We start from the raw sequence: 27,290 nt of genomic DNA on the forward strand, positions 1-27,290 counted from the left end.
GGGTTATTATTGACCTTGCGTCGTCTGGCGGAAGAGCGTCGAATCATTCTGCCTGTCACGACACGTCATCGACATCGATAGACGAAGTGGCGGGAATCGTTTTCGGGCCCGTTTCGTGAAATGGGATCTGCAGTACACCTGACGATCTCTCGTGGCGCCGCTGGCTGGAAATTGCAATGATTGGATGTTGATGGGGTTGACGAAGCACCTGGCATGTTCTCGGTGTAAAATGCAATGGATGCGATGAATGGGCGGGGGGGGGGGGCTGTCGAATGTGAATTGCAACGCTGGGGCGATTAACCCCCAGAGATTTCGATATCGTGTAACGATTATCCGCAAAAGGCAGCGGTCTGTAACAGGCAAACAACAAAGCCCTTGTGTGCGCGTCGCGGTTCCCAGCGTTATGGCATGCGGGGAGATTATTCATTGCCCGTTGGAGTCGCAGGCAAAGGAGAAGAAAAAGAACTTTTTTGTGGGAGATTTTAGGATTAAGATGTCAGTGGCAAAATCCAAGTATTTTTGATGATTTCTTCTTGAGGGGTTGAAGATTTTGCTCCTTTTCCTTTCACCCTCCTCTAAACGCTACCCCACCCCTTGACGCGGGGCCGCCACCCCACCCCTGTCCCGCGCACTCCCTTTCTCCGTCGGCACGCAGACACTTGCTTTTTTGTACGAAGGGGGTGAACAATCCCGCCTGTCTTTTCCCCAAATGAGCCTGCGGGAGAGGGATCGAGGAGGAAGCCTGGCAGATTGGTCCGACGAGATGCGCGGCCCCCGGTTATAAGTCCTGGAAGCGCTCGGACCTTCGACTCCGCAGACATCGCCGGCCGGCTACCTGGCCGCCCGATCAGCAGACTCTCGCCGCACTTTTGCTCCCTCCCGAGAAGCCGCTCCCTCCCTCCTACTTTCCACCCTTGGAGCACGGCAGCGCGCCGATCGGGAAGGTGCTCCCCAGACCTGCTCCTGGAGCGCTCCAACAGGGCACAGAGAGGATTCTCCCCTCTCCTTTTTTTCCCAACCCCCCCCCACCCAAATCCCATCAAATTCTCACTTGGCCCAGAAGCGCACCGACTGAACTCGAACAGGGCACCTGCGCTTCGATTCATTTTCTTTTTTTCCTTCTTCTTCACTGGACCGGTGGAAGGTGCCATTGCTCCTCTTTCTTGGGGGGCCCCATTGAACATCTGATGCCACCCCATCCCATAGGAGACACACGTGGCTGAAGGAGGGAGGTAGAATAGAAGACCCCCCCTGAAGATCGCACCTACCCCGGCCGGCGCCGCCCGGACGCTCTGAGGTAAGCCGGCGTGCCCCGTCTCGCCCTCGCCCGCCCGCCTCCCTTTGTGCTGTCGGCCGCCGTCTCTCGCTTCGTCACGTGCGGCCGCGGTGGCCGGGCCAAAAGAAACAGAAGGAGTGATCGGGAAGGGGGAGTAGGGGGGAGGACGCGAAAATAAGAAGCAGACGTTAGTCACGGGACCGACATAAATCTCCGCGGCCCTCAACTACTTCACCAACCAATAACTGAAAGATCAAAAGGCTTGACTTGAAGAAAAGGAGCTTCCGTGGACATTGTGCTTGAAATGGCCCCATGAAAGTCATTTTCCCGTCTCCGCGCTTGCTTCGGATTCGCTTTTGAATCGGAACCGGAGGAGGAGCACTGCCGCCTGCACGCGACGCCCAATCGGGTGTAAATCTGGATCGGTGAAGCGGACCGCGCTCCCGCCCGACCTCTGATATCATCGTGCGCATCGTTAATCTCTTTGGCCTGACCGACCGAGCCAGGTGAAGGAACATGCCAGGTGTCCCGAAAGCGTTTTGAGAGGTGCAGCTGGGCAAAATTAAAGAGGAAAAGAAAAGAAAAGAAAAATCATGGCAGGCGTGAATATATGCATATTGGCTACGGTTTTATTTGAGTGCACGAGCGCGATTGCGGAGAGAAGTGTAGAATGAGAGTAACAGAAAAGGCGACGGCCCTGGAAAAGTCAGCGGACTCGAGTTGTGATTTCCCCAAAAACAATTGGCAGCGTCGATCTGTTTCGTCTGGATGCGCGCCTGTGTGTTGCGTGCCTTTAGATGACACAGTCAGCTCCGGATTCTCCATGTGGAAATCGAGTTTTGCCGCAGTCGTAAAAGGCTTCAGAGCCTCAGTTGCATTTGTTCAGAATATTGAGCTGCTTGTTGTTGTTGTTGTTTTATTTATTTTTTGCTGATACTCACCTGCTTCGTCACACAAACACCTCTGGAGTCGAGTGCCGTATCCACGGCAACCTCCTTTGCATGCTCTCAAATGTGTGCCACGCGGGCTTAACTGAGTGCACTGGCGCAATCATCGCCCCGAATGCAGGGCAGCCAATCGTAACCGCGCAGGCGCACGTTTCGCCCATTGTATTGCCGCTCTTTTTCATGCAGCTGACTCAAACTCACCGTCGCCTCATAGGCCTCAACATGCTTAACTCATTCAGCACCAACCAAGTCTGAAAAGACGTTTAAAATCGTCTTTGGGAGTGAATGAGTTAAGTGACGTCTGGGCAAAAAATGTCCGCTTTTGTCGGACAAACCGAGAACTTTATCGTAAAATGATCAGAAGTACTTTGCAACTTTTGGCCACAAGGAGGCAATGTCTTAAGTCTCGCCCAGACAAACGGGGGCGTGTTGAAGAGCCGAGGTCGGGGCCTGAGGCAAAATGTGACGGCAGGGCCCTCCATCTCTGCGGGTAAGAGCAACTATAGAGTGCATGAACAAATCATATTATTTTGATATGTTAAATTAAATGACAACGATATCAAGCAAATACCTAATTCAATATATTTGACTTTGTTCTTCGTCAACAATAAGCCCACCCTCTCTGAGGCCTGTTAATTGCTCTCGGTGGCCCTCTAGTGGTTGCAAGGCCTTAAGCAGATTCGAACGCGAGGGGCCACCTGCATGCAGTTGCATGCTTCGTTTGGAACCCGTCGACGCTCCTAAAATTCCAAACGGATGGACGGACGTTCCTCCGTCAATCTCAGCAAAAGAGACTCGAGCATCCAAGTCATTTTCTGTCCATTTCCCTCGGAAGACTCGTGGAGCATTACCAATCACTGACGGGAGGTTGACTCAGCGTAGCGTTATGACCTTGACCATATTGGCATTTCTACATCCTCCCGATGGGATGCCGTTTCATTTCCCGGCCGACGCAAACCTCTTTCACACGTAGAGAAACACACGCGCGCGTGCACTTTGACGCCCAAGAGTGAAAACACGTTCCCGCTTTCACAAGCCCGGCCAAGGCTCACGCGTTGGCTCAATGCGTTTTCCTGACAGAATTGCAGCCACATGAACGCCTGCAACTCTTTATTCTGCGCAACCTTTAATTCCGTTCTATGGCCGACACCGCTTTGAAGAATCGTGGCTCGGCCGGCTGCCGGAACATTAAGCAGGCACCGGACTCGATCAAAGCCCGGACTGCGGCGTTCGGGCTCAATCGTCTGAATTTGTTTTTTCGAGAATGGCGTCTGCGGAGACGTATTTTGTCCTTTGAATCCATCCGACTATATTTTTCATAGTTGTTCGCTTAACTTTGCATTGTTGATAAAGAGACGCAAACGACAAGCGATCAAATAAAGTCACACTACCCGCTTGTTCTGGAGAGGGCTGGTTTACCTCGAGGAAAAACAAAAAAAAAGTGTTGGAGAGGTAGCGTTGTCATTATTGTGTTGAACGTTTGTCTGCTGGCAGATCGCAAGGTGAGGCCACTTTGCTTCGCGCGCCATCTTATGGCATCTGGGGGGCCAACGATCTACATTGCAGTGAGTGAGGGGCGCGAGCTTCATTTAGTCCGACCATACCCTTGTCTAATCGAAAAAAGTCCGTTGCTGCCCTCTTGTGGCATCTCTCGGCAATAACAGACCCTTGTGAGAGGCTTGTGGATTTCCACTGTGGTTGGGAAGTTTTTTTTTTTTAGGTTCCACTGTGTCTATTTTATCTGTTCACACGGCTGCTCTTTGTCATTTTCTCATAAGCGTGGACAAAAGGAAAATTTTCCACTGAGTCGGCAGCAAATACGAGACAGACTTGTCGTTCCTCTCCCCGTCTCCCATCGACTCTGTCTTTAGAGGCGCTCGCACCCAAAAGGGGAACTCGTCGACACGCTCCGTGAAGCTTGTCACGGGCCTTGCGTAGCAGACGGAAGCAGGAAAAAAAGTGGAAGACTTTCATCGTTGCTTTGTTCATCATTTCTTGACTTCAAGCCACACGTCTTCGCAATCTTTCCATCCTGATTTACAGACAACCGGCCCGATCCTGCACTCAGGTGGAACCAAAAAAAAAGAAGGGATTTTTGGTGCCAGACATTGCTTTTGGTCAAAACAAGCATATTGAGCAATACTTCCCAGACCCAAATCTGGAGACTTTTTCCGACGGTATGTCTGGAAGAAAAGCCTTCCAGCAAAAGTGTTGTTCCTAGTTAATGAGATGTGACATTGTGTGTTTGCCCACTGAGGTTGAGGTTTGTGGGAGTCGAGGAAATCATATCAGCCCCCCCGACCCACACACACACTAATCACAGTCGTGAAAAACGGGCATCGTCGTATGAGATTGTTTGATTGACGCTTGGCCGCGGACTCAACTTTACGCAATCGGGGTGGCATTTTGGGCTTTGGCGTTCAGGTGGCCGCGCGGGTAAAATACACACAGGTAGCTTTGTTTGGCTTCCTCACTTCATTGCCCTGCAGTTCAGTGGCTGGAAAGAGTTTATGGCAGGACTGCGGGCCAAGTCGTAACAGGGGTCAATACTTGAGTTTGAAACGTATACGGTCTGCCTTTTCATCGTCTTCCGACGTCTCTCGCAAACCATATGTTTATTTTTATTATTTCGCTTTGGATACGGGCTCGAACGTATCCGTCTGGAGACGGGTCAGCGGCTTAGGAATTGGAAAGAGCTCTTTCGGGACCATTTGAAATGCTCCAGACTTTGTTTTTGTTCAAGTCTGAGCCTGATTTACACTCACACCAAGCAGTTTGTTCAAACAAGAAAATCACGTCAAAAGGGTTATTCCCGTGTTCGAATCATTGAAAGGAAGGCTTTTTATTTCGGCGGCGGATGGTTGTCAGAGGGACGTTTGTGTTATACATACGCTGAAACGTCACGGCCGCCATTGATTTTGGACAAATTCCGATCCGGTCAAAACTTGACCCGTCTATTTCTTCCATTGGCTTTGCGGCTTCACCGCAGTCATCGGGCATCTGATCCTGACTTTTCAATCTAGAGCAGTCCTGTCGGAAGAGAAAAAGTGGATGTCCTCCAAGCGACGCTGACACGACTGCGACTGGGTGGCAGCCCGTCGAATGCTGCAAACCTGCCGCTCATAAAAAGGAGAAAGATGAAAGACAAAGTTTTCAAAGTCGACGTCCAAGGGACTCATATGAAGCTTTGGCGCTGTCTGAAGCTCTTTGAGCTTCCATGAGTCAAACACAGCCAACGAAAGTCAAACTTCAAATGAGTTCGATGGAGACAAAGTGCTCCGAGTCCTGTTCGGTCTGGCACACAAGCGGCAAACTGGACCTGGAAGCAAGTAAAAAAATCCAAGCAAAAGTCAAGTAAAGGAATGGGGCGCCCTGCGAAACGATTGTAGCGATCGGCATTGGTGACTTGTCAAGTTAGCGTTCTCCAATTGCAGCGGCTAACTCCAAGCTCCCACCGGCCCTGGTTTCTGACGCGCCAACGCTCCGCCCTCAACTCACCAACGAACACAGTTTGTCCACTTCTGCCCAGATAAACATCACAAGTTCAACTTGACTCCGTTGCAAGGAATGAATACAAGGCAATCCATTCTTGTTGTGCGCTATTTCTTCTGAAAACACCCATTTGTCAGAACCTATTAAGCGGCGCACGTTAAAACGAGTCGCCGAAGAACTTTGACAACTGAAGAGAAGCCGCCATTTTAGCCGGAGACCTTGCGATATCCCCCGATTGTTCAGTTCTCCGGGACTGCGTTTGAAAGGCCTCGGCTTACAAACTAAAGCCTTTTCTATGCAGACTGAGCCTGTTGAGCAACATGTTTGATTGCGCAACCTTCCTTGGCATTAGGCGCTGTGTAACACTACCAGTTCTTTATTTTTTGGGGGGTTTGTTTGCAGCTTTTCTTGTAATCATTTCCTGTAATCAGCAGAAAAGCTGTGAAACAATAAGTTGGAGAAAAAAAATAATGACGGACTGCGTTGTACACCGAGAATATTTATTCCTGCCAATTAGACGCTAACACGGATGGTTGTGACCGACCGACGGAAGTCAGAGATGAAACGTAGCGTCTTTGCTAGTCTCATGGAATCTTTGTGCCGATGTACAGAATCTAGTTGGAAGAATAGACGGTGTAAGATGAACTTTTGAGCTTAGTTGCATGGAATTGTCTCAGCGAGCTCGAGCGAGACCGGATCTCGCGGGCACGATGTCGGCAGACGGCTTAAATGATGATCTGCTGAATTAGAGGAAGCAAATCATCATCCTCAACAAAACATTTGATGCGAACTTTTCAAAGCATTTCTGGACCGGTGGGCTTGGAGTCAATGATGACACGCTTTCACGTGGCTAGCAGATGGCTGCGCACGCTCTCTCCTGCCAATTTGAAGCGGGGAAGTGGTCATTTCCGAACCGTGGGCTCAGGTTGGATCCCCAGTCTGGACCAGGCCTGGAGGCCGACTCCGCCTGAGCTGGAGCGCTCCCAAAAGGCGGTCGAATGCACACAAACGCGAGGTCTTCCCGACATGTGGTGGCAGTGCGACGGAGAGATTGGAAATATCTGCGTGGCTTTGGAGAGGATTCAACCGAGGCGGAAAGTCGGAAAACGGCTGAAGGACGACGCTGGGGGTGTCTTGGGAGACAGAGGAAGGAAGAGGTTCAAGATTCAAGGAAGACGGCCCAAGAGTGAAAAAGGGAGAAAATAAACTCGCTGGGAGGAGCGTTCAATTTGTCGGCAACCATGTGGCGCCTTTGATCGGGCCCGACCACTTGACAACAGAAACGTGTTTGCTCCCAGGCACACAAGCGCTTTGCTTTCGACTTTGCCATGGATTCTGCTCTGGGAATTCTTTGCTGAGCGCTCCGGGAACACCCGGCCGGCCCGTTTTGCAATAAGCTCAGTTAATGCCTCAAAGCTTGCAGCAATCAGCTCAACTTTTGTTGTCATTCATTTCTGGCCCGGAGCGAAACCTGGCGTGCTTTGAAGCGCTCAAAGAAAACATTTGAGTCGACACGCCTGAATTTATGTTGTGGGCTTTATCCGGCAACATTGTTTTCCTCCATCGCTTTTTGCAAAAACGAGATCCAGTCATTGTCCTCCAGTCACTGTCTTCCATCACCCGGATATTGGGATTGGAAAGAAGAAGAAGAGGAGGAGGAGGGAAAGGGAAAGGGATATAAGAGCGAAACAGAGGAGCAGGGCAAGGATGCAGACATGTCTGTTCCATCCTCGGTAAAAAGGATGTGAGCCAAATGCTCTGACAGATGAAAGGCTGCCGGTTCCAGCCTCACGCTAGACGCTGAGTCGAGTATTCTTGTCACATTGAATCATACCCACACTCCAATGAAGTCCAGATCGGTTCTAGAATAGTTCAACTCTGGAAACGGGTGCTTCTCAAATGCATTTGCCATCAATCGTTCCTGGAGCTGACAACAGCAAACGATTCTCTGCTGTCCGCGGTTTTTCCACCTTATCAGACCCCAAGAGCTCAATCAATCGAGAGCTCAACTGCAGTTGGCTTGACCCCTCGTTATTGATGTCATTTTTCCAACGGGCCATTATCCGCCAAAAAGTAGCAAGCCTATTTTGACCAAATAAGGAGTCGAAAGTGCGTGCAAACGTCGTCAGTAAAAGAAATACTCAAGTAAGGCGGTCGAACCTCGTTAAACGTACCTCGAGGGAAATAACGAAAATCTGGACGTCATGCCGGTACTTTGTTGGAACCGTTTCCAATAAAATGGCCGCCAACTGCGATGTATACTACAGTATAAATATTTACTGACGTAAAAACATGAACGTGTATTACGGTGTGAACTTGTCAATTACAAATACGTGAATATGAAGCAAAAAGAAAAAAAAAAGGAAACGTTAACCGCCATCGGCAACGGGCAGTGCCGCCGATGTCCGGGAGACTCCCTTTCCAACGTGAGAGACAATTTCATCCTTCAGCCAGCGAGATTTACCAGATGTGCTTTCTGAGCATGTGCCGTGCCTCCGCGAGTTACGGCAGGAAGTACAACAACGTACCGAGTCGATCAGTAGCGTTGCTAGGAACGGAAGGGAATCCCGCGCTGTGCATTTCGTTTGCGGCGGGCAGTTAGCTTCCCACGGTCCGTCGTCACAATTTCACTATTTTGTGAGCGTGAAAATAAAATTGGCCTTGTTAAAGTGTTCATTGGAAGCAAAATCGGCAAATGGAAAATGAACGACGTGAAATATGGAAAAATCGATTTCAGCGCAGTCATGGGATTTGTCACTCATTATTTGAGTTGAAATTGCGTTGGATTACGTTGCACTTGAGTGGTAGTCCGAGTTTCAGTACCGCCATGTTTTCGGAGTTTACGCATTGGTGAGCTCCTCCAAAAGGGATCCAATGATGCCATCTGGTGGCCAGAGCTTTAATTGTATTTTTTGGGGGGGTTGGTTTGTTTACTTTCCCGGCCGGCTTGATGATCAAACCACAGTTAGCAAAGACTTTTCTCCTACTGGTGGTGTTCAATGTTCCCTTGCACAATTGCGCTCCTCCCAAATGTTTTTTTTCCATCTAAAAGGCGCCACTCCGGTAGCAGTGATAACAAGAGGTCATGGAAGTCTCAAAGCGGCTATTGCTCATCGTTTCACTTCGCGGCGGTCCAACTGCTTCTGATGGGAAGGCTTGAAATTGCTTCAAGTTCCGAGTGGAGAAAGTCCATCACGATATTTTTCTGCGTATCATTCAGGAGGAATGTCGGAAAACCAAGGGCTGGATATGCGCACCTTCTTCATTCGATCCGTCGATTGCATTTTTCTCCCGGAGCGGACGCCGCGATCCTCGTAAAACCGCATGAGTAGTGACCACACGCAGACACCTCAGATCAGCAGACAAAATAACGGAAGGTGATATTTTCGGGGCCGAATCATCTGCTCGGCAGAACAAGAAAACAGCTCACAAGAAAATCGGAATTGGCAAGATCCTCACGTCAAGCCAGATGGTCTGGGCTTTGTCTCCTCTATCAGTCTAGACTTGATTACACATCTGTGTTTATGTGATAAGCTAATTGTAGCACTTAGCTTATGAGTTTGAGAGGGCAGTTCTGTTGTTCCCAGAGTGCGGACGCAGCTGAGCGAAAGAGGAGCGCGAGCCGTGTGGGAGCCGCGGTGAACGTCGAGAGCTTTGGGGTAGGGCGGGGAGCTTCGTGCGGCTCGGCGAAAGATATTTGGCACGCTCGACGGAAACCTCGGCTGGAACCGCCGCGCATTTGCGCGTTGACAAATATGCACGCATGTCGGGAGCGGACGACGGCGGCCATCGTTGAAAGAGCAAAAGTGCCTTTTAGTCATCCGAATAGGAAGCACAGACATCGCTGCGCATTCTCCAAGGGGAGACACGGGGGCAGGTCAGGTAAGGCGAGGCGGGGGCCCGCGTATGTCGTCGTAGGAAGAGAGCTGCTGGAAACGCTCGTTCTTTTTCTTTTGCGAGGGAGGATGCTTCCAGTCTGAGGAAGGGATTTACCGAGAAAAGAATGATGCAAATTCCGAGCAGTATCTTCTTGCCAATTGTCTTTTGCAGTCGCCGGTTAGGAAAATACTTCGGTTCGGCCGTCAGTTCAAGTCTTCCAATGGACCGCAACAATTGAATTCGGTACTGCTTAATGTCCTTCTCACGTACATACGCATGCTAGCTTGCCGTGTATGGAGATCTCATATGGAGCATTTCAAAACATCATATTCATTTTCGTTTTTGTTTGCTTCTACATGTCCGGCTGTCCGTTTCTGGATGTGCCCTGTTTTCGGCCGGGGTCACCCGGTCGTGTTTTGATCAAGTTATCGCACGCTGGCATCGTTCAACTGGAAAGTTACTGTCACAAGCTCTCCATCTGCTAGCAGTTTGAATCCCACATCAAGTTTCATCAGGAGTAATGCAGAAACCTGCCGGAGGCTTCAAAAAACAACTCGCAGCTGAGAAGAGCGCTTATGCTTTTTTTGCTGCTCCTGTGACAATAAACACACGCCGTGCTCGCACGGGTCCGTCCGTGCGCAGTGTTTAACGTGGGCATGACATAAGTACCTCGGCGACGTACGGGATGCGGCTCCGGCGACTTTGACGCCCGTGCGACAAAGTCCTCCACCAAAAGTATTTTGGTGGAGGACTTTGGAGGTTCGTAGATTCGTACCTAAATCGGTCCGTGTAGTTTGGCCCGGGCCGAGGATTTCCATTGAACAGCGGGTCGGAGGAACAAGATGATTGCTCTAGCAGAGGCTCGAACATCAACGTCATCTCCCTCCTCGGTGTGGACATGCCGAAAAGCTGTTTACTGTGCCGTGTGCGCATGTGCTCACCCCGCTTCCCGATGAGCGAGCGTTGACAGAGAATTCAATGCCGGTTTGTTTTTGGAAGCCTCGAAGTGAACCGAAGTTGCTCATGAAGAAGAACACTCTTCATCATTGAAGCCGACTCCGACGGTAGCTTGAGATAAGAGTGACCTGATCTAGATTCAAGGCTTGCGCGCTCCAAGCGGAGCAGGACAAACTTCTCCGCGCTTGATGATGGTCGCGGTCTTCCGACTGGACTCCCTCACAAGAGCATCAAACGGCTGCGGCTCATTCGAAAACGCTCTGCTCGGCAACAAAGACAACATAATACGCCCGTCCTCAACATGTCACGTGAGGTCCCGGTCGGTCGTGGGATAGATTTAAAAAGTCTATCGCTCAACGAATGGCATCGCTTGCAAATACATGGAAGGAGGTCATGCTCGTGGAATTGAGTTGCGAGGTAACACTGCGGTCAATGAGTGGAGCCCAGAGTTCAAAGTCAACATGGCGCATCAGCATTCTGCTGCGATGCTGCACCTGGATGACTCCATAACTCCATACCCGCCGTACGCCGCCGTACAAAAATTGTGTGTTTGGCAAGAGTTCGGAATGGATACGTACATTCATTTGAACGGTTGGAGATGATTGGAGATACGCCTTTCGGCATGCGAGCATGCTCACGCTACCAATTGAACTCATATCTCAGGGCACCATCGCAATTGCCCGACTCAGGGATTGGCCTACGCAAACCAAATATTTCTTCACCGCGTCTAGAAATGCGACCGATTTCTCTTGTTCCGCTTCTGAAATTCTTGATGAATCCGCTGGACACTTCTCATAAAAGGGAATTTGGAATGCTTCCCCGTGCAATAAACACAAAGACCGGTGAGTCATTCTCCATCACGTCATCTGGATTAACTTGTTCAACTCAGCCAAGGAGGAAGTGAGTCTCCTTCCCAATCTTTTAAAAATTCATATTTACTCCTCGTAAAACCCCCCCTTATTTGTGTTTGTGGTCAAGAGTGCGCACGGCAACCAAGAGTTAGAGGGCTAGCAAACACGTTCCCCGGGAGCGACCACTTTTCCCGACGACATGGCGGCTAGCGCTGCGATCTCGGCCGAGCGGGGCGGCGTTTGAGTGACGGGCGCTAAGCGGACGGGCAGGCGGCCGCAGAGAGGTGTGAAGCGGGAGCGCGGGCGGCGGGTTCAAAGGGAAGCTTATCCGTTGCTTGTTTTTACAGCGCTCGGAGGGTCACATTCCTCCCGGGCGCGGACCTTTAAATCCGTCCCGGGATGTTTGAGCATGAGCTGTAAATGGATAACAGAAGATCGAGGTGAATATGTTTCGCATCGAACGCCGGGCGCAGCGCCCGCCAAATCGCGTCGGATGATGAACGTGTCAACGCGCGCGAGAGGAAACAAACGCCTCGGCTTTGTTTCGCAACTGCCTTCGGTCACCGCGGCCGAGGAGGCGAATAACTCCCGGGATCGGCCTTCCGCTTCGTGCTGGAGTGGAGCGGACGCTTCTCCTCGGCCCCCGACTTTAATCTTTTGCCTCTCTTTGATATGAAAGACGGAGTCGCTAATGTGGGAAGAAAGTGGCTGACGTGTGGAAAACGTGCAAAAATGGAGGTGAAAATCGGGGCTACAGAGAGAGACCGTATGAAGGGAAAAAAAACAACGTTTTGATATCATTTTAGCCCTCCTGCGTGCTTTCAACCCTCAGTCGAATGGCCTTGAACTTCAAAAAGTACCGTGCTTCCTTTTCCTAATGTGCGCGCTTGCCGCAAGTCGTTTCTGAAATAACGGCATGAAGACGGCGGAGCTTGACAAGTTGCTCCGCATCTGCGCCCGTGTTCGGCAATGCGCGACTTGGCTTTGAGTACGGCGTGCGGCGAGTTGAGTTCTTCTCGGAATATTTTTCATCGTGTTCAGCTGCCAAGTGGTTTTCTTGCCGCGTTCCCTTTGGTGTGGCGATTATCTAGGCGAGGGCCCATCAATCTGCGCTAATTCCAAACACTCAAGGAGGCCCCCACCGCCCAGGTCAGAAGTCAATCAATGCACTCAGCCCCATCGTTTGCCTCCAAATTACATTCCACCATTGATGGTTTGATTAAGGCGTTTGAATAAAGATCTCATTTATTCCCCCCCCTTCCCAGTGTCAGCCGTTCAATGCGCGTAAAGAGCAGGTTATTAGCGTGTCTGGCCTTGGAGAAGTTGAATGTGCTTTTTTTTTTTCTCTCATCGGCTCTTGGCGGCGCTGCAAGAGTTCCACGAGGCAGGTAAACAAGCGGAGCGAGTTCATTGAAAGCGGCACAATTAGGGGGATTTTGTTGTCATGAAACTCCTTTTCCTTCCCCCGTCTTTCACAGATGAATTGCATTCAAATATGACATTCTGGCAAGAAAAGCAGACGCTTCTGCAGCCCATTATGTCCTCATTGTTTCGAGGTTACACTTGTCAACTTCTGCAGCCCGTTTGTCCCGATTGTTTGGGGTTTACGGCTGTCGCGTATGTGCACATCTTTGCGCTTGCAGTCAAATGTTGTGAGCAATTTTTCAAAATATGCACCGAGAAGCCATTGATGGCGTTTCTCGATGTATTTCTTTTTTTTTTATCTCCAAGGTACCTCGGAGCAAGTGAGACACCCCGTTGCGTGTCTCCCGACAACTCTGCGTGGCAAAAAGTCAAGTGAAATAGCAAGATCTGTTTTGAATAGAAGTGCAACGCGATAAATCACACAGCAGGGAGCGATCAACCCGGTCGCCATTTGCGTCGAGCCAGTTGAAGGATGCTGACGGTGGCGGGAGGTGGGGGGGGGGGGGGGGTTGCTTCTTTGCACTCACGTTTCAAATGTTTGAATAGTATGACATGGCCGAGAGACGGGGGTAGCAAACACGATCGCCGCAACAAATGTAGACAGACAAAACAGCACTGAGAGTCGTGCATTCTTTATCCTCTGCACAGAATGACATAGTGCTGTAGTGACGGTTCGAGCGAAGGGTTGAGACGTCGCAACGAGCCGTATGTCTGTCTTCCTTACACTGCCCCCAAGTGGCCAAGGCCGGCATGCCAGAGGGTGCAGCAAAATGTCCGTTTAATTTATGCAGCGTGACAAAACCGTTTAATTCTCTTGAATTCTATTTGATTTTATCATGATTACATGCTTGTGGTATTGGGGGGGGGGGGGGGGTGAAATTGCACTTCAAGAACCATCTCCTAAAAATGTACTTTGTGTGCAAGTTGGGAAAAAAATTAACCTGCCAAACTCTTTTTTCTAAAACAACAAATAGTTGAAGACGAAGTGCAAATGAACTTCAACACGAGTGAGCTGTTCTTAGGCCGCGAGCGCATTTTGAGAGTCGGCGGGCCCAACAATTCAAGCAATTACGTTCTGCTCAAAGTACGCCGCCTACCGAGCACTCCGAGGCGATGTTTCCCGTGCGCTGAGTCGATTTGTCATCATTGCCGCGAGAGTCGCAGTCAAAGACCCATTTGGCTCAGAACAAACCGCGATTTCCCTTTTTCATTGTCTAATTCTTGCTGTTTGATCTTTTATTTTTTAAATTTGACTCTCTTCCAGCAGCGAGACTCTATTACACACATTCACAGAAGCGCGTTTTTAGAACCCAGCCAGTGATTTTGGAAGGTGTGAGGCCAGTGCCGGTAAAGTATCCTTCTCCAGCTGGCACTCTTAGCCAACAGCTAATAAAAGACTTACGCTGACCCTGATGGGAGGCGCGAGCCTCTACGAGCCCCTCCGTCCAAAGGGACTCTGCACCACATCCTGAGGTTTTAATATGCATCTGTGTGTGAGAACCCCAACAATTGGGTGGGGGCCCTTTGTGGGTTCTTAAAACATTCAGCTGTGGTCGGCGGCCTTTCAACCAAGCGATCAATCAAGAGAAGGCCAATCAACAGCTAATGGAGCTCAAGTGAGATGCAGCTCAGTGACTTTCCATTCTGAACGCTGCGCTTTGGAAGTGATTTCGGCAAGTTTCTTTTCGACCTCAAGAACGAAGCATGATAATAAGGATTCGGGGGGCAAAGACAAATTTGGACTTTCGCCGTGAGCTGAATGCGCTGCACGTGCCGGGAGCTTCGGCGCTCATGGGTCAACTCATGTGCTCAGCCTAACTTTGGCCGGTTAGTTAATGGATCGAGAGGGGTAGCGAAATACTTTCGTCCATGAACTTGGACATGTACGGTCAAACCTCGGTTTCCCCGTGATCTCTTTCGGCTTCATCTGGAGCATTTCTGAAGTTGTGTGTAAAGGGTTCGACAGATGGCAAGGCATATTCCACAATGCAAGTGAATCAAGGAATTCACCCTCCCGGTCTACTCGGGCCAAAAATCAACATCACACACATTTTCAAAATAAAAGCGACCGGCATAAGAACACAGTTCGCCACCTCTTCGGGTGGGCCACACGGGGGCCTCTTTCACAATTGCACTCAATAAAAAAGCGCAAAATAGTCTGAATGTGACTGCAAAAAAAAAAAAAAAAAATGTCATCATCACCCCATTTCATTTACTTCACACTTTTTCAATGTCAGCCTGAAGTCATTCTCTGTAAAATGTTGGTTTTTCTTCCTATTCAGTGATGTGTGGAACAAATTCAATGGGATGGACATCATTTCCCAAGGGAAATGTTGCTTTGGATTTTGTACCAGCGGGTTTGAGTCGCACTTTCTGGAGCGGATTAATCACCCAAAAAATGAGTTTCTAGTGTACTTTGAGTGGCAGCAGTGCAATAAGATTTGTGCAGGAGCTCACCCTATATCCATGTTGGCTCGCCTCCTACCGCGGCCCTGCGGCGTCAACAAGAGCTCACGGGCTCATTTCCCGGTCGCAGCTTTTGGAAAAGCCCACTGCACATTTAGGCGATTCTTTTCACTCAAGACCATCTTGTGTGACTTTGACCAAAGCTCCGAGTATCAGCTTCTCCGGGCCCTTCGCTTCTGCTCATATCAAAATATCCTCATCGTTCCTCAAATCGAGGCGGGAATCCTTTCATGCTAGCGCGTGTGTCGTGTCCTTCGCGTCCTCCGTTTTTATTTTCCCTCGGGCTCACCGTCAGCGGCGAATTTGAGCGTTAAAGTGCTGCAGATTGAAGATATTCGGGTTTCAGCTTTGAGGTCAGAGCATCTGTGGGCAGTTTTCATACAGTCCAGTAGTTGCGTTTTCGAACTTGGCTGCTCGTGGATATTTGTCAAGAATAGCTTTGCAACTGCTGCCCAGCGTATGATTTACAAACGATTGGTGAGACGATACAGCATATCCAAATATGAATGTACCCCATCTGCAACCTTTCTTTGACAAATCGCTCTAAAGTTCAGTAGGCTGAGCCTCAGATCCTCCAGGGGGAGCCAAGATTTCTGGCACCCCAACGAAACCCTAATCTCTCTTCTACCTCTCTCTTCTTTCCATTTCAGGCAAAAATAAATGTTTTTTTTTCTCCCCTTCTTTTTTGCTGACAACTCTTTTTTTTTTGTTAGCTTGGCACAGGCGCGCGTTTGTTGGACTGCTTCAGATGCCAGAGGATGAAGCAAGGCAATCGGTGGCATCTGAAGTGGGTGGACACCGCGATCGGCAGCCGAAGCGGCCCCTTTTCTCCTCGATTTGCTTTCTTGTCCGTGACTCTGCATTCGCTTTGCGGTTTTATGACTTCAACCAGCCGCGCCTCCCCTGTTGTTGCTTCATTCATCGACAACCGTTGCTCGATGTTACTTTCTGTCTGAGTTATCACCACTCTTTTGGTTAACCAACGCAGGCCGTATTGTCGATGGCTTGCGCTAGCTTCGTGTAGCATGTGGCGTCAAATTGTCCGGTCCTTTGATAGAACCAGACCGCAATGAGGACATTCCTCCGGGGACCTGTGCTTGGCTACTTGCAGCTTCATCCCTTTTTCCACTTCTGTGTAATTTTCCAGGATTAATTGAAGCCCTCGGATCACTTCTCACCTTCAGCGTATTGATTCAAGTCAACGTTCTACAGAGAGCCAAGACGACAGGCACCCGCACTTGAGGTTGATAAACGACCGCCGGCAGTTAACCATACCCAACCACGCCGCCGAGTCTCATGGCATGCGCTTAAGTACTATTCACGTTTCCTATCGCGATTAGGTACTCGCCGATTACAGGGGGGGGGGGGGGGGGGGGCTGGGAAACCAATCCTCTGTTATTTTTGCGCTCTGGCAAAGTCTGTCTGGTATGAAAGGAGTGCTTTGGTGCCATCTGGTGGCATCTTGGTGCCGAGGAGCTATGTTGAAGTGACGGAAGGAGCTTCTATTAGACGGGCCAGGTTTTTTGTCGTGTAAAGGTAGTGCTTGAGTGTCATCTTGTGAATTCGTGGAGGATTGAAATAATAATGCGAGTATAGTGTTGCAGTCTGACTGTTTGCGCCTGCTTGGTTCACTCAACTGCATATATCTCAGCCCATTTTATAAATAGCGCATCTGTTTTTGCACTTGAGTGAGCGCACGGGGTATTGAAAATGTTCCTCTGAATGATGTCATTGAAGAAAGCAAAAAGCCTCTACCTGACCCCCATCTGTTTTTTGCACACATTCTGTCCAGTCCCTGTCCTCACACGTTCTTCCCCACCTCCTGTTTGCTCTTGAATTGCGTTGCTTCCCTACTCTTGATGCACTCCATCAGCGTCCGTTCAACTCTCGGTTACCTGCAGGCATGTGAGCACTCCCAAATGTTGCCCCCAAAAGTACAATTTCCTGAGCTGATGAAGCCGTTTTCCTCACTCCGCTTTCAATTTCACGAGGTGTGCCGTCTTTTCCCTTTAGCGTTGAGACAATGGAAAGAGCTAAAGGACTCGCGCATTGTACAAAACGGCCTTTTGTGTTCGAATTTGACGCCGTCTTTCAGGGTGTCATTCACTGCCGTGACCGGACGTTAGCTTTCGATGTGACTGAGCATTGAGCACCGTTGTGGGGCAAAATATCACCGTTGTGTTCAATAGAGAACCTTTCTCTGCCGACATAGACAAAACTTCATGAAAGCTGTTCTTCGAATGGCGCTGCGTGCGTCACTCACACGCAAGCAGCCGAATGCGGCGAAAAGGGGATGGCAGCGGTTGCCTCGGAGTACTTTGTCTTAATCCAGCGCTCATGTTCAAATTCCCCGTCGGCTGAAGGCGATACCTTCCTCGTGTTTGCGTGTAGGCGCTTTGGTTTTTCCTCTACAAACTGTAAAAGCCATTATTATGCATCTGTCTAGACTTCAGCATTCTGAGTGGGCTTGTTTTTATTTTTCTCTTCTGGTGCTGAAAACTTCATGGCTGTGTGTGTGTGTGTGTGTGTGTGTGTGTGTGTGTGTGTGTGTGTGAGATCGTGGATGATTAGGGTCAAGGTCGTAGCTCTCGACAGCCTGTGAGATGCAATTGAGTCGCCGAGAGAGACGTGATTTGTGAAGCGCCGAGCCTGGAAGCGAAGAGCGTCTTCCACTCGAGGCGCCTCTCAAATGCTCACCGCAAAAACGGCAGCTTCTCTCCCCACCGTGACACCGAATCCTCACTCTCGGTGTAGCGTTCATCTCCCCGTGGGTGTGCGGTTGAGGAAATAGCGAGATGGTCTGGGCGCGTGCACGCTCACCGCTGTCGGGGATTGAAGGTCGAGGAGCTTCACCTTTGGCGCCGCTGAGCTAATCAGCGAGTCGACGGCGGTTTGCTGGCGGTGTCTGCGTCTACTGTCTGTCCTATGCCGACCGCTTCGCTCGGCATGCCGCTTGGGCTTGGCCCCGAAGGCGCGCTACTCTGCTAGGGAAAGCGGTTGGAGCGTGCGTTCGGTATCCTTGTTACCCAGCTTCAGATGCATTGGATTCATACGCTAAGTCACGAGGACATTGCCTGACTTACTCATAATATTTGAAGCAGCTCACGCCACACTTCTCGGTGTTCTTACTTGAAAAGCTACTCACACCACGTCCGTTAGACTACTTTGCGGACTGACGCTAATTTCAAGACGAACAACAGTCATCGAGGTTTTCCCCGAGTAACACTGAATGTGTTGTTTAGTGCAGAGGAGGCGCAATGTAGTTACGGGGATATTGATTGGAGGGGTCTGTTCATTTTTTTGCTGCGTTTGGTAGAAAATGATTGTGACTTGGTGACCAACTCGGTCACCGAGGTAGGTAGCCGATGCTTTGTATCATGCAACGGCCAGCCGGCAATTCGCCAGAATGGGGCGATTAGTCGCTCCGGGCCTGGTAGCCCGCCATAAGCCCGGTCAGCACCATGCGGGGCTAAAGGGTGAAGGCTGGCGCACCGCATGGGACCGATTCACCCTCAAAAGCAGACAAATTCCCCAAGGCAAGAAAAACGCTATAAAAATGTGTCTACAATTCTTGATCCTTGGGCTATTTTGACAAATGCACGCCAGACACCTGGTAACTGTTTTAAAATGTGGAAAAAATGCACACTATATCTCCTTTAAATATGTTGGATATGCAAATGTGTCTCGAATTCTTCATCCTTGGGGTATTTTGACAAAGGCATGCCAGACACCTGGGAACTGTTTTAAATTGTGGAAAAAAATGCACACGATATCTTTTTTAAGTATGTCGGATATTCGGGGCTCTCTCGGCCTGCCGAAAAGAGGTGTTTCCACTCCTAACTCCATGCCTGACTTTGAGTGGCTTTAATTCACCTCCAACCGCCGGAGCATTGGGATTTGCTCTCAGTGGGCTTACGCTTCAAAAAAAAAAAAGGAAGTTAGCGATCTTAAGTGCTCTCGGCTAGATTGTGTTCTCATGCATACTGAGCGTGTTTGTTTGATTATGTGGGCGTTTTGTTTGTTTTGTTTTGTTTTTCTTCTCAAGACTGTTCTGAGTCTCGCTCCAAAAGGCTCACGCTGCGAGCCAGCGAGGATTCTGTGACACTGTCGAGCACGTCTGGGGAGCGTTTTCAACCAAAACACTTCACACACCCGCTTGCGTCTGTTACCTATTCAGGCTTCTGTTTTTAATGCGAGTCCCTGTGGTCGTTTGGAAAGCTCTGCTGAAATGGAGCGTACCTGGGGTCCCTCGATGAATCACATTTGCACCAAAACCAGACACGCTCGTGTGCCGGCCAGCCTGAAAGTCGGCCGATACATTTTTACCTGATTCGTTTCACAATCACTCGATTTCGATTGGTGTTTGGTCGCTCACGGAGGCCGCAGACGTGTGACTAAGTATTGAAAAAATGTTCAGTGACCTCGGCAAAGGCTGCGAGACGAGAGGTGGAGCGTCGAGCTCGTGCGGTTGCTTAACAATCACGGACGACGGCGCCGAGCGCCGAGCTATGAAACAAATCTGATCTCGGCGTAGCTGTAGCAACGAAAACACCTTCAAAAAGTCGATTGAGAATCAAGTCTTGGCTTCTTCTTAGTCAAATCACGGCTTGACCAAATATATGTGGATACAAGGAAAAAAAATCTGTGTGTCCTTGTTGCTCATGTGGTTTAAGCGCTCATAGTCCTGTTTGTTTAGTAACTCTTATCCCTCGTACACTTCTGAAGGTCGCTTAATCCGTCCGTTCCGAGGTTGTGAGGTACCGCGTTCAGTTTTTCCACCTCGGCTGTTTTCTTTGGCGCTCGGACGTTTGGAGCTTCGCGTAAGCATCGCATGCCGGTGGGCCGAGGCCGCACATCATCTGTCAGAAAGTCTGACAGAAACACGGCGAAACGGCGTGGAAATGGATGCAATTCTCACACGTCGTTTGGCAAGTTTCAACCATTGCGGCACACCCGACGAGTCGCAGTCTCAAGTGCTCCGCAAGCTAGCTTCCGCGGCTTTCCTCTTGGCACCGTTGCGAAAACATTTGCCGCCGGGCGGCGTGGTCATTTCTTCCCGATGTAAATTAAAGTCAACGGATCTGTCGGTTGCGCGACCGCCGCCCCGCCAAGAGCACGCCACATTTAAGATGCGGGTAGCGGCAGACGGATGGACTTTTTTTTTTTTTTGCTTGCTACAGTGTATGATTGCAACTCGTGCCTGAGCGTATCCGCCACACGTGTTAGCCTCACAGGCCGCATTATTCTATCCTGATCATCGGAGCAAAACCTTGGCCGCCCTTGACTAGCAAAACATGCCTGCAGAGCAGTCTGCGTACATTTGTACATTATATACAATACATTTCTTAACCGACTTCTTTCACATGATGATTTCATTGATTTTATTGTCTTGTCTCTTCCGATTTTCTTTTCAGTTCTTTGTGTAACGTCGGATGCCTGGCATGCAGTCCACCATGCTGTCGGCCCGTATTTGTGTGCTCCTCATGCTAGGGGGGCATGTCCTTGCCGGAGGCTACGCCCCCATGCCTCACATGAAGTACATGCAACCCATGATGAAAGGACCCGTCGGCCCTCCTTTCAGAGAGGGCAAGGGACATTACGTTGGTGAGTAGTGCCTTGGCGTTCACCGTCGCGATAAACTGCCGACCATCTCTGTTGGCCAGAAGGTCCCATAAACAATGGTTAGTAGGTACCAAAATAATAATGCGTGTGTGTGTATATGGAAAACATATATATATATATATATATATATATATATATTTGTTTATTTATTTATTTATTTATACGGGTATATATATACAGGTACTGTATATATATATATATATATATATATATTGCAGCATTTGACATCATGGTTACTTTATGCAGCATCCTTTTAGCATACCTGCTTAATCCCCCCCCCCCCCCTCCCCCCCAAAAGTCCCATCATTGAGCTGGCAGGTCTAATGGCACCTTGTTTATAGAGCTGACCTGAAATCGCCATCTGGATGCTATTTCTGTGTTGTTTATCTCATTCATGAGCTCTGGGATCGAGTGGCGTATGAGAAGAAACTAAATACAATTTAGTTTCTGTCAGGTCAGTTGTTAAGTTGTGCTTGTGATTTGTTAGCATCGGCAAAATCATTGTTACAGGGCCGTAAAAATGAGTTTCAGACTTCCCTTTATTTCAGCCACTTATTTTTTTTCTCCCCCTAAGGAGAAATATTGGTTTTACAATATGCATAAAATATATGATCATCTAAAACGATGGAAAAATGTGACCGCAGGCACTTTATCAAAGGATCTTCCATGTGGAGAGCCTCCAAATAAGTTTTGGAGGAGTGAAACTATTGCTTTGCTTTTACTGCCACTTAATGGTTGAAAATCCACACCACATCACCAAATGACTGAGTCAAATCATCTCTGTATAAAAAGTTACTGGATGTAGAAACAACAGTCAGGATCACACTTTTTTTTTTTTTTTAATTTTATGAGACCGTTCACATTTTCATTTGAGGTTTAAATTCAGTGGATGGAAGAGATGACTGGGCTGGGAAATGTACTGGTTTGAGCAAAAGTGTGGAATGTTTTGAGGGTGCTGCAAAAATCACATTTTCACCTAATCTTAAAAGTTGCATGTTCAAGTAACTGCCAGTCACCCGTCATGTGAAAAATGCATTTGTGGCATGAATGCCATATTTCATGAGCAAAATTGTGCAAGTACATCCTTCCTTTGGCAGTGCACTCACTTCACCTTGGTTAACTGTGAGAGGGAAATGCAATGGTGGAATTGGCTTGACAGTACTGTATATGCAAAAAAAAAGTAGTAAGCATTTAAGAAAGAATACAGAGTGATAATTCCAAGCTCCTGTTGAGAGAAACAGAAAATGAATCCAGGATGTGCTTCGCCTGGCTTTATCAACAGTAATGTGGCCTTCGTGTGATTCAAGATACCACATCTATTTTCCTAAATTTTGCCCATGAAATGATCCACACCCCTACAAAGTGGAGCTTGGACGTAAACATTACTAATTTGGTTTGCTAAGAATCAATGACGACATGAATGATGACTTTGATACCATCCGATTCTGGTATTGACATAAAGACTTTTTTTTTTTTCTTTTAGACAGGCCACCCATGGTAGATGTGAAAGGGGAGCCAGGGCCCCAAGGCAAACCCGGACCAAGAGGACCCCCTGGTCCTCCAGGAATCCCAGGAAAACCTGGACTTGGGAACCCCGGCCTCAATGGGCAGCCAGGTCCTCAAGGGCCTCCCGGCTTTCCAGGGATTGGTAAACCAGGACTCCCGGGACTACCAGGAAAGATCGGACCAAAGGGGATGCCGGGACTTACTGGCGAGGTTGGTCCTCGTGGTGAACCGGGTCTCAGGGGTCAACCGGGGCAGCCGGGACTGCCAGGACCAGCTGGCCTTTCTTTGAATGGGAAACCTGGGCTTCCGGGGGTTAGGGGCCCGCCTGGTAGTCGGGGAGAACCAGGATTAAAAGGTATTTCTGGCCCTCCGGGTGAGCGCGGGGTTCAGGGTGAGAATGGAAATGGGACACCAGGACTCCCTGGCGTTAGGGGTCCCCCGGGGTTAAAAGGCAGCGCAGGGCCACCTGGTCTTCCAGGCATTGGCAAACCTGGACCAAAGGGTTTGCCTGGACTGACGGGTACTAAAGGTGATCAGGGACCTGCAGGAGATCAAGGGGAACCAGGAGAGGCTGGGCTTCCTGGTCTTCAAGGTCAACCAGGTCCTATTGGCATTGGGAAGCCTGGAATTGATGGAGCGCCGGGAGCACCAGGTCATGTAGGCCAAAAAGGCGAGCAAGGGCTGAGGGGTTCCCCAGGATTTCCAGGTACTCCAGGCTATGGAAAACCTGGCCTAAGTGGGCCAAAAGGAGAAAAGGGTTACCCCGGTTTAACTGGTCAACCCGGAGACAAAGGAGAGCAAGGTATGGTGGGCCCGATTGGTGGACCAGGTCTTGATGGAAAACCAGGACCCCCTGGACTTCACGGCCCCATGGGACTCCCGGGAAAGCATGGCATGCCAGGACTCAAAGGAGAACTCGGGCCCCAGGGACCTCCGGGGCTGCCTGGCCTCAGAGGTGACCAAGGTCCAAGTGGAAACACAGGAAAACCAGGTATACCTGGGGATAAAGGCCTACCTGGGCCAAATGGAGCAATTGGAAAACCCGGGCCCAAAGGTGAATCAGGACATATTGGTCTGCCAGGTAATCCTGGGCTGACAGGTCTTCAGGGACCTAAAGGCGAGGCTGGATTCATGGGAACACCAGGTCCCAGAGGTCAGTCGGGTATCCCTGGCCTTCAGGGGCCTATGGGTCCCATGGGACCACAGGGGGCACCTGGCTTGAAGGGTGACTCTGGACCACCGGGGCTCCCGGGACTGGGTAAAGTGGGCGAGAAAGGACCCATTGGTCCCCAAGGTCCTCCGGGGAAACCAGGCCCTGCTGGACTTAGCGGTAACCCTGGCCCACCCGGCCCCCCAGGTCCCCCAGGTCTTCCGGGAAACGGCCAGACGGTTGTGGCAGGTCCGACAGATTCCCAGCTGGAAGGGGGTGAAGTGCCAGGAGACCGGAAGGGGCCGGCTTATAGTCAAGTTCCACTCTCTGCCTCGTTAGCACCGGCCTTCACAGCCATCCTCTCCAAGCCTTTTCCTCCTTCTGGTATGCCAATCATATTTGACAGGACTCTGTACAACGGGCAAAATGCCTACAATCCCTCCACTGGCATCTTCACTGCTCCCCTATCGGGCGTCTACTACTTTGCGTACCACGTGCACGTGAAGGGAACCAGCTTGTGGGTGGCTTTGTACAAGAACAATGTACCGGCTACTTACACCTACGACGAATACAAGAAAGGCTACATGGACCAGGCGTCCGGCAGTGCCGTGCTCGAGCTGAAAGAAGGCGACCAGGTCTGGGTTCAGATGCCCTCGGATCAGGCAAACGGTCTCTATTCCACCGAGTACATCCACTCCTCATTCTCGGGATTCCTGCTCTGCCCCACATAACCTTGCCCCTGACTCCAATCAGTTCCTTTTATGAGCTCCCCGGAGCAGACCGAAACCTAAAATACTTGCAGCCATACCGATTTCCAAAACAATAACATTATCAGTTCAGTTAGTCATTTTTCTCGTTTTGGTTTGTTTTACAGACAAGGAAAAAAAAAGTATAAATCACAAGGCAGAGGAAGGAATTTTATTCAGTGTTGTTTTGTTTTGTTGTCATTCCAATGTGTTTTGGAGTTGTATTTTTCTGTTAATTATTGTTTTGTTTTTTTTAGGATTTTTGTCTTTGTTGTGTGTTTGAGTCAGACTGTTGGGTGCCTTAATTGGTAATGTGCAAGCAGACCGTTCTGTGCCAGCGCACAGTTTGGCCACGTGCCGACATCATCAGGACCGATATCAGATGACGTTTTAGACAATCCTGGCCAGATTAGCATCAATCCGACATACAGCTCAAGACAAACAATTGTAAATATTAAAGAAACGTGAAACCCCACGTCATCACTTCAGTCCCATTTTCTCATGAAAATCACAGAATGATTTTAAGAGTTCAGAAGTCGTTGGTTGCTATGTTTCTCACTTTTGGAGCTGACCTTTTTTTTTCTTTTTCTTTCTTATGACTATTTATTTTATTGAACCATCCCAAACAAGGCAATCTAGATATATAGCTAACAGAAATAGGACTTCATATACCAAGGCTATATGAACTGACGATGACGTGATGCATAATGTTTACACAATTCTTCATTCGGTGCCAGAGAAAGAAGAGCTGCGGAACTTATAGATTTGAGTAAAGGGGTTTTATCGTCCCCAAGCCGCCGCTTCCGAAATTCTGAGTTTAGCAACACGCGGTGACAAGGACAAGATGTTTTCGAACAAACAGTAGAGCGAGACGGAAATGCAAATCGCTTATTGCCTCTGTGAATAAGTAAAGGAAGTGACTGAGAGGCCCGCAGGTTGTTAAACACAAGTTGTGCAACATTTAACAAACCCCTGGCAGATGTCTTTGTCAAAGCTGTCCACGTCCTCGTTTCCGGCGATCGAAGCCTTTGAACTACACGTTGTGTGCGCGTGTCCAACCTGCCTGCCTCAGAGTGTGCCTACGGATTTACTGTATGTGGGCGTCTGCGTGTCACTTTGTCCCACTGGCATTCAGGTCATGAACGCTTTGGCAAAGGTAATAAATAAACTGGAGTAAAGTTACAAAATCCAGATCAAACTCGCAGCTCTGTCAATGTTCCATCGGAACACTGACTTGTTTGTCCTCTCGCTTAGAATGAAAGTCCCATGCAGATTAATGGTGCAAAGGGAACAGAAGCGCAAATAAAAGGCGACCGAGAACTCAACTGACATGCCAGGATAAAGATAAAAGTTGTTTTCAAAATCACGCTAACACTGAATATGTCAAAATGACTTGTGTGCAATAATTCTGTGTCAACACCAAAACACCCATTTGAGTAGTGTCGTGCAGAAGAACAACGTTGGAAGTTCTCCAAGACAAGGAAGGACCATTACAAGAATGTTACAGTATAATTACACAGCCCAAAAATGATCAGCGCGCTGAATTTAGGGCTACCTTGAGACACGAATGTCAAAACAGCGGTGCCTTGAGATACGAGTGAGACGGCTTGGGAAGTTTGGGAGATTTTAGATTATTTGCTTTGACTTGCGAAGGCAAAGTTGTCATACGGGCACTCTAAATTCAAGTGACTTCACAAACGTTTGGCAGATAATGAACAACTCTTCACAAAAGCTTCAAGCTGCTTAATGCCACTCCCGGTTGAAGTTTACCGTCATAATCAAGATTAAATTAAGACAAAAGCATTTGCCTTAGGAATGTCCCTGCTAGCTTGATGCTAACACATCATGGAAAACACCTTAGACGACCTTAACGAATAGCAGCCATCGGCGCGGCGTTTTAACCATTTTTAACACAAAGAGTGGAGCAACGCGCGTAGACAGACATTTTGTCCAAAAAATACCCAAAGGCGTATATCTGCAACGGATTATTTGCACTTCCATTCATTTCAATGGGAAAAGATGATTGGTCATGGAACAAACTAAACTCTGATCCCAAGGCACTACTGTATACTGAAGCCAAATATTGAGCTTTGCGACCACAACTCATATATACTCCCACTGACTGACAACAGAAAGTTAGGATAAGACCTAATCAGTATTTTACGATTGTGTCATGGAAAAAAATAAAATGCACTTGGAGCTGTCCACTTTGTCTGCATAACACAAACGGTCATTGTTGTAACGTGAGTCTACAAGGCAGTTCAAGGCTCGTTATGTACTGTATGTTGGCTTATTTTGGTAGCCGTCTATTTTTGGACATATGAAATGGTGATGTGAATTACATGTGGTTATTATACTCTGTCCTTGTGTTCTATAGACAATGTCACTTGCTTGCAGAGTTTGCCCACAAGTGTCAGTAAGCGCCATTTTATCACACATTGCTTTAAAATGTTTTGCATTATATATTAAAAAAAAAAAAGTGCTTCGGTTTTTGAAGGGATCTTTGTGTTAGTTGCCTCTCATAAGTATACGGCCATTCCCATTTGCACATGAAATTAATGAAGATATTTATACATTTATGATAATTTAATAGGGATGCCAAAACCGACCACCGAAGCCAAGAACGTACAAATGGTATTTAACAGCATTGATGAGTCAATAGCATTTTCGTCATTTAGTTAGCACCCTAGTGTTATGTTTGTCGAAGATTATTTGTGGAGATTTTATTATTTGTGTAATGTACGATGTATCTACTTATCAGAATTGTTTTTTCCCCCCACACAAGGCTATTGTGTTACTTTTTGCGCAGTAAAATGTGAGTATAAAATGCACTCGTTTTGATTTGTAATTGTTTTTTCCCCCTGCTTATCAAAAATCTACAAGTACTTGATTGTATTGATACTATATCAATAAAGGCCTTCTTCTATGTGTCAAACTTCAGTTTTCTGTTTGTTTTCTTAGTGTAGGAACCTT

General features: G+C 48.7%; 1 protein-coding gene across 2 annotated transcripts; it reads left to right on the top strand.

Annotated features, from left to right (window-relative positions):
• The first annotated feature begins 668 nt into the window (after positions 1 to 668).
• On the top strand, positions 669 to 27,252 carry col8a2 (collagen, type VIII, alpha 2). Of its 2 annotated transcripts, XM_086137115.1 has the most exons (3): positions 669 to 1,297; positions 20,708 to 20,897; positions 22,399 to 27,252. In XM_086137115.1, exons 2-3 carry the CDS (start codon positions 20,726 to 20,728, stop codon positions 24,300 to 24,302), a joined length of 2,076 nt encoding a protein of 691 aa, XP_085993241.1. In that variant the 5' UTR covers positions 669 to 1,297; positions 20,708 to 20,725; the 3' UTR covers positions 24,303 to 27,252. The 2 variants fall into 2 exon arrangements, with proteins under 2 accessions (XP_085993241.1, XP_085993242.1); XM_086137116.1 differs by lacking the exon at positions 669 to 1,297 and having other exon boundaries at positions 20,052 to 20,897.
• Positions 27,253 to 27,290: the final 38 nt, after the last annotated feature.

This window comes from Hippocampus guttulatus, chromosome 18, assembly GCF_054856545.1.
Source record: "Hippocampus guttulatus isolate MCC_2025c chromosome 18, RoL_Hgut_1.0, whole genome shotgun sequence".
Lineage (NCBI taxonomy): Eukaryota > Metazoa > Chordata > Actinopteri > Syngnathiformes > Syngnathidae > Hippocampus > Hippocampus guttulatus.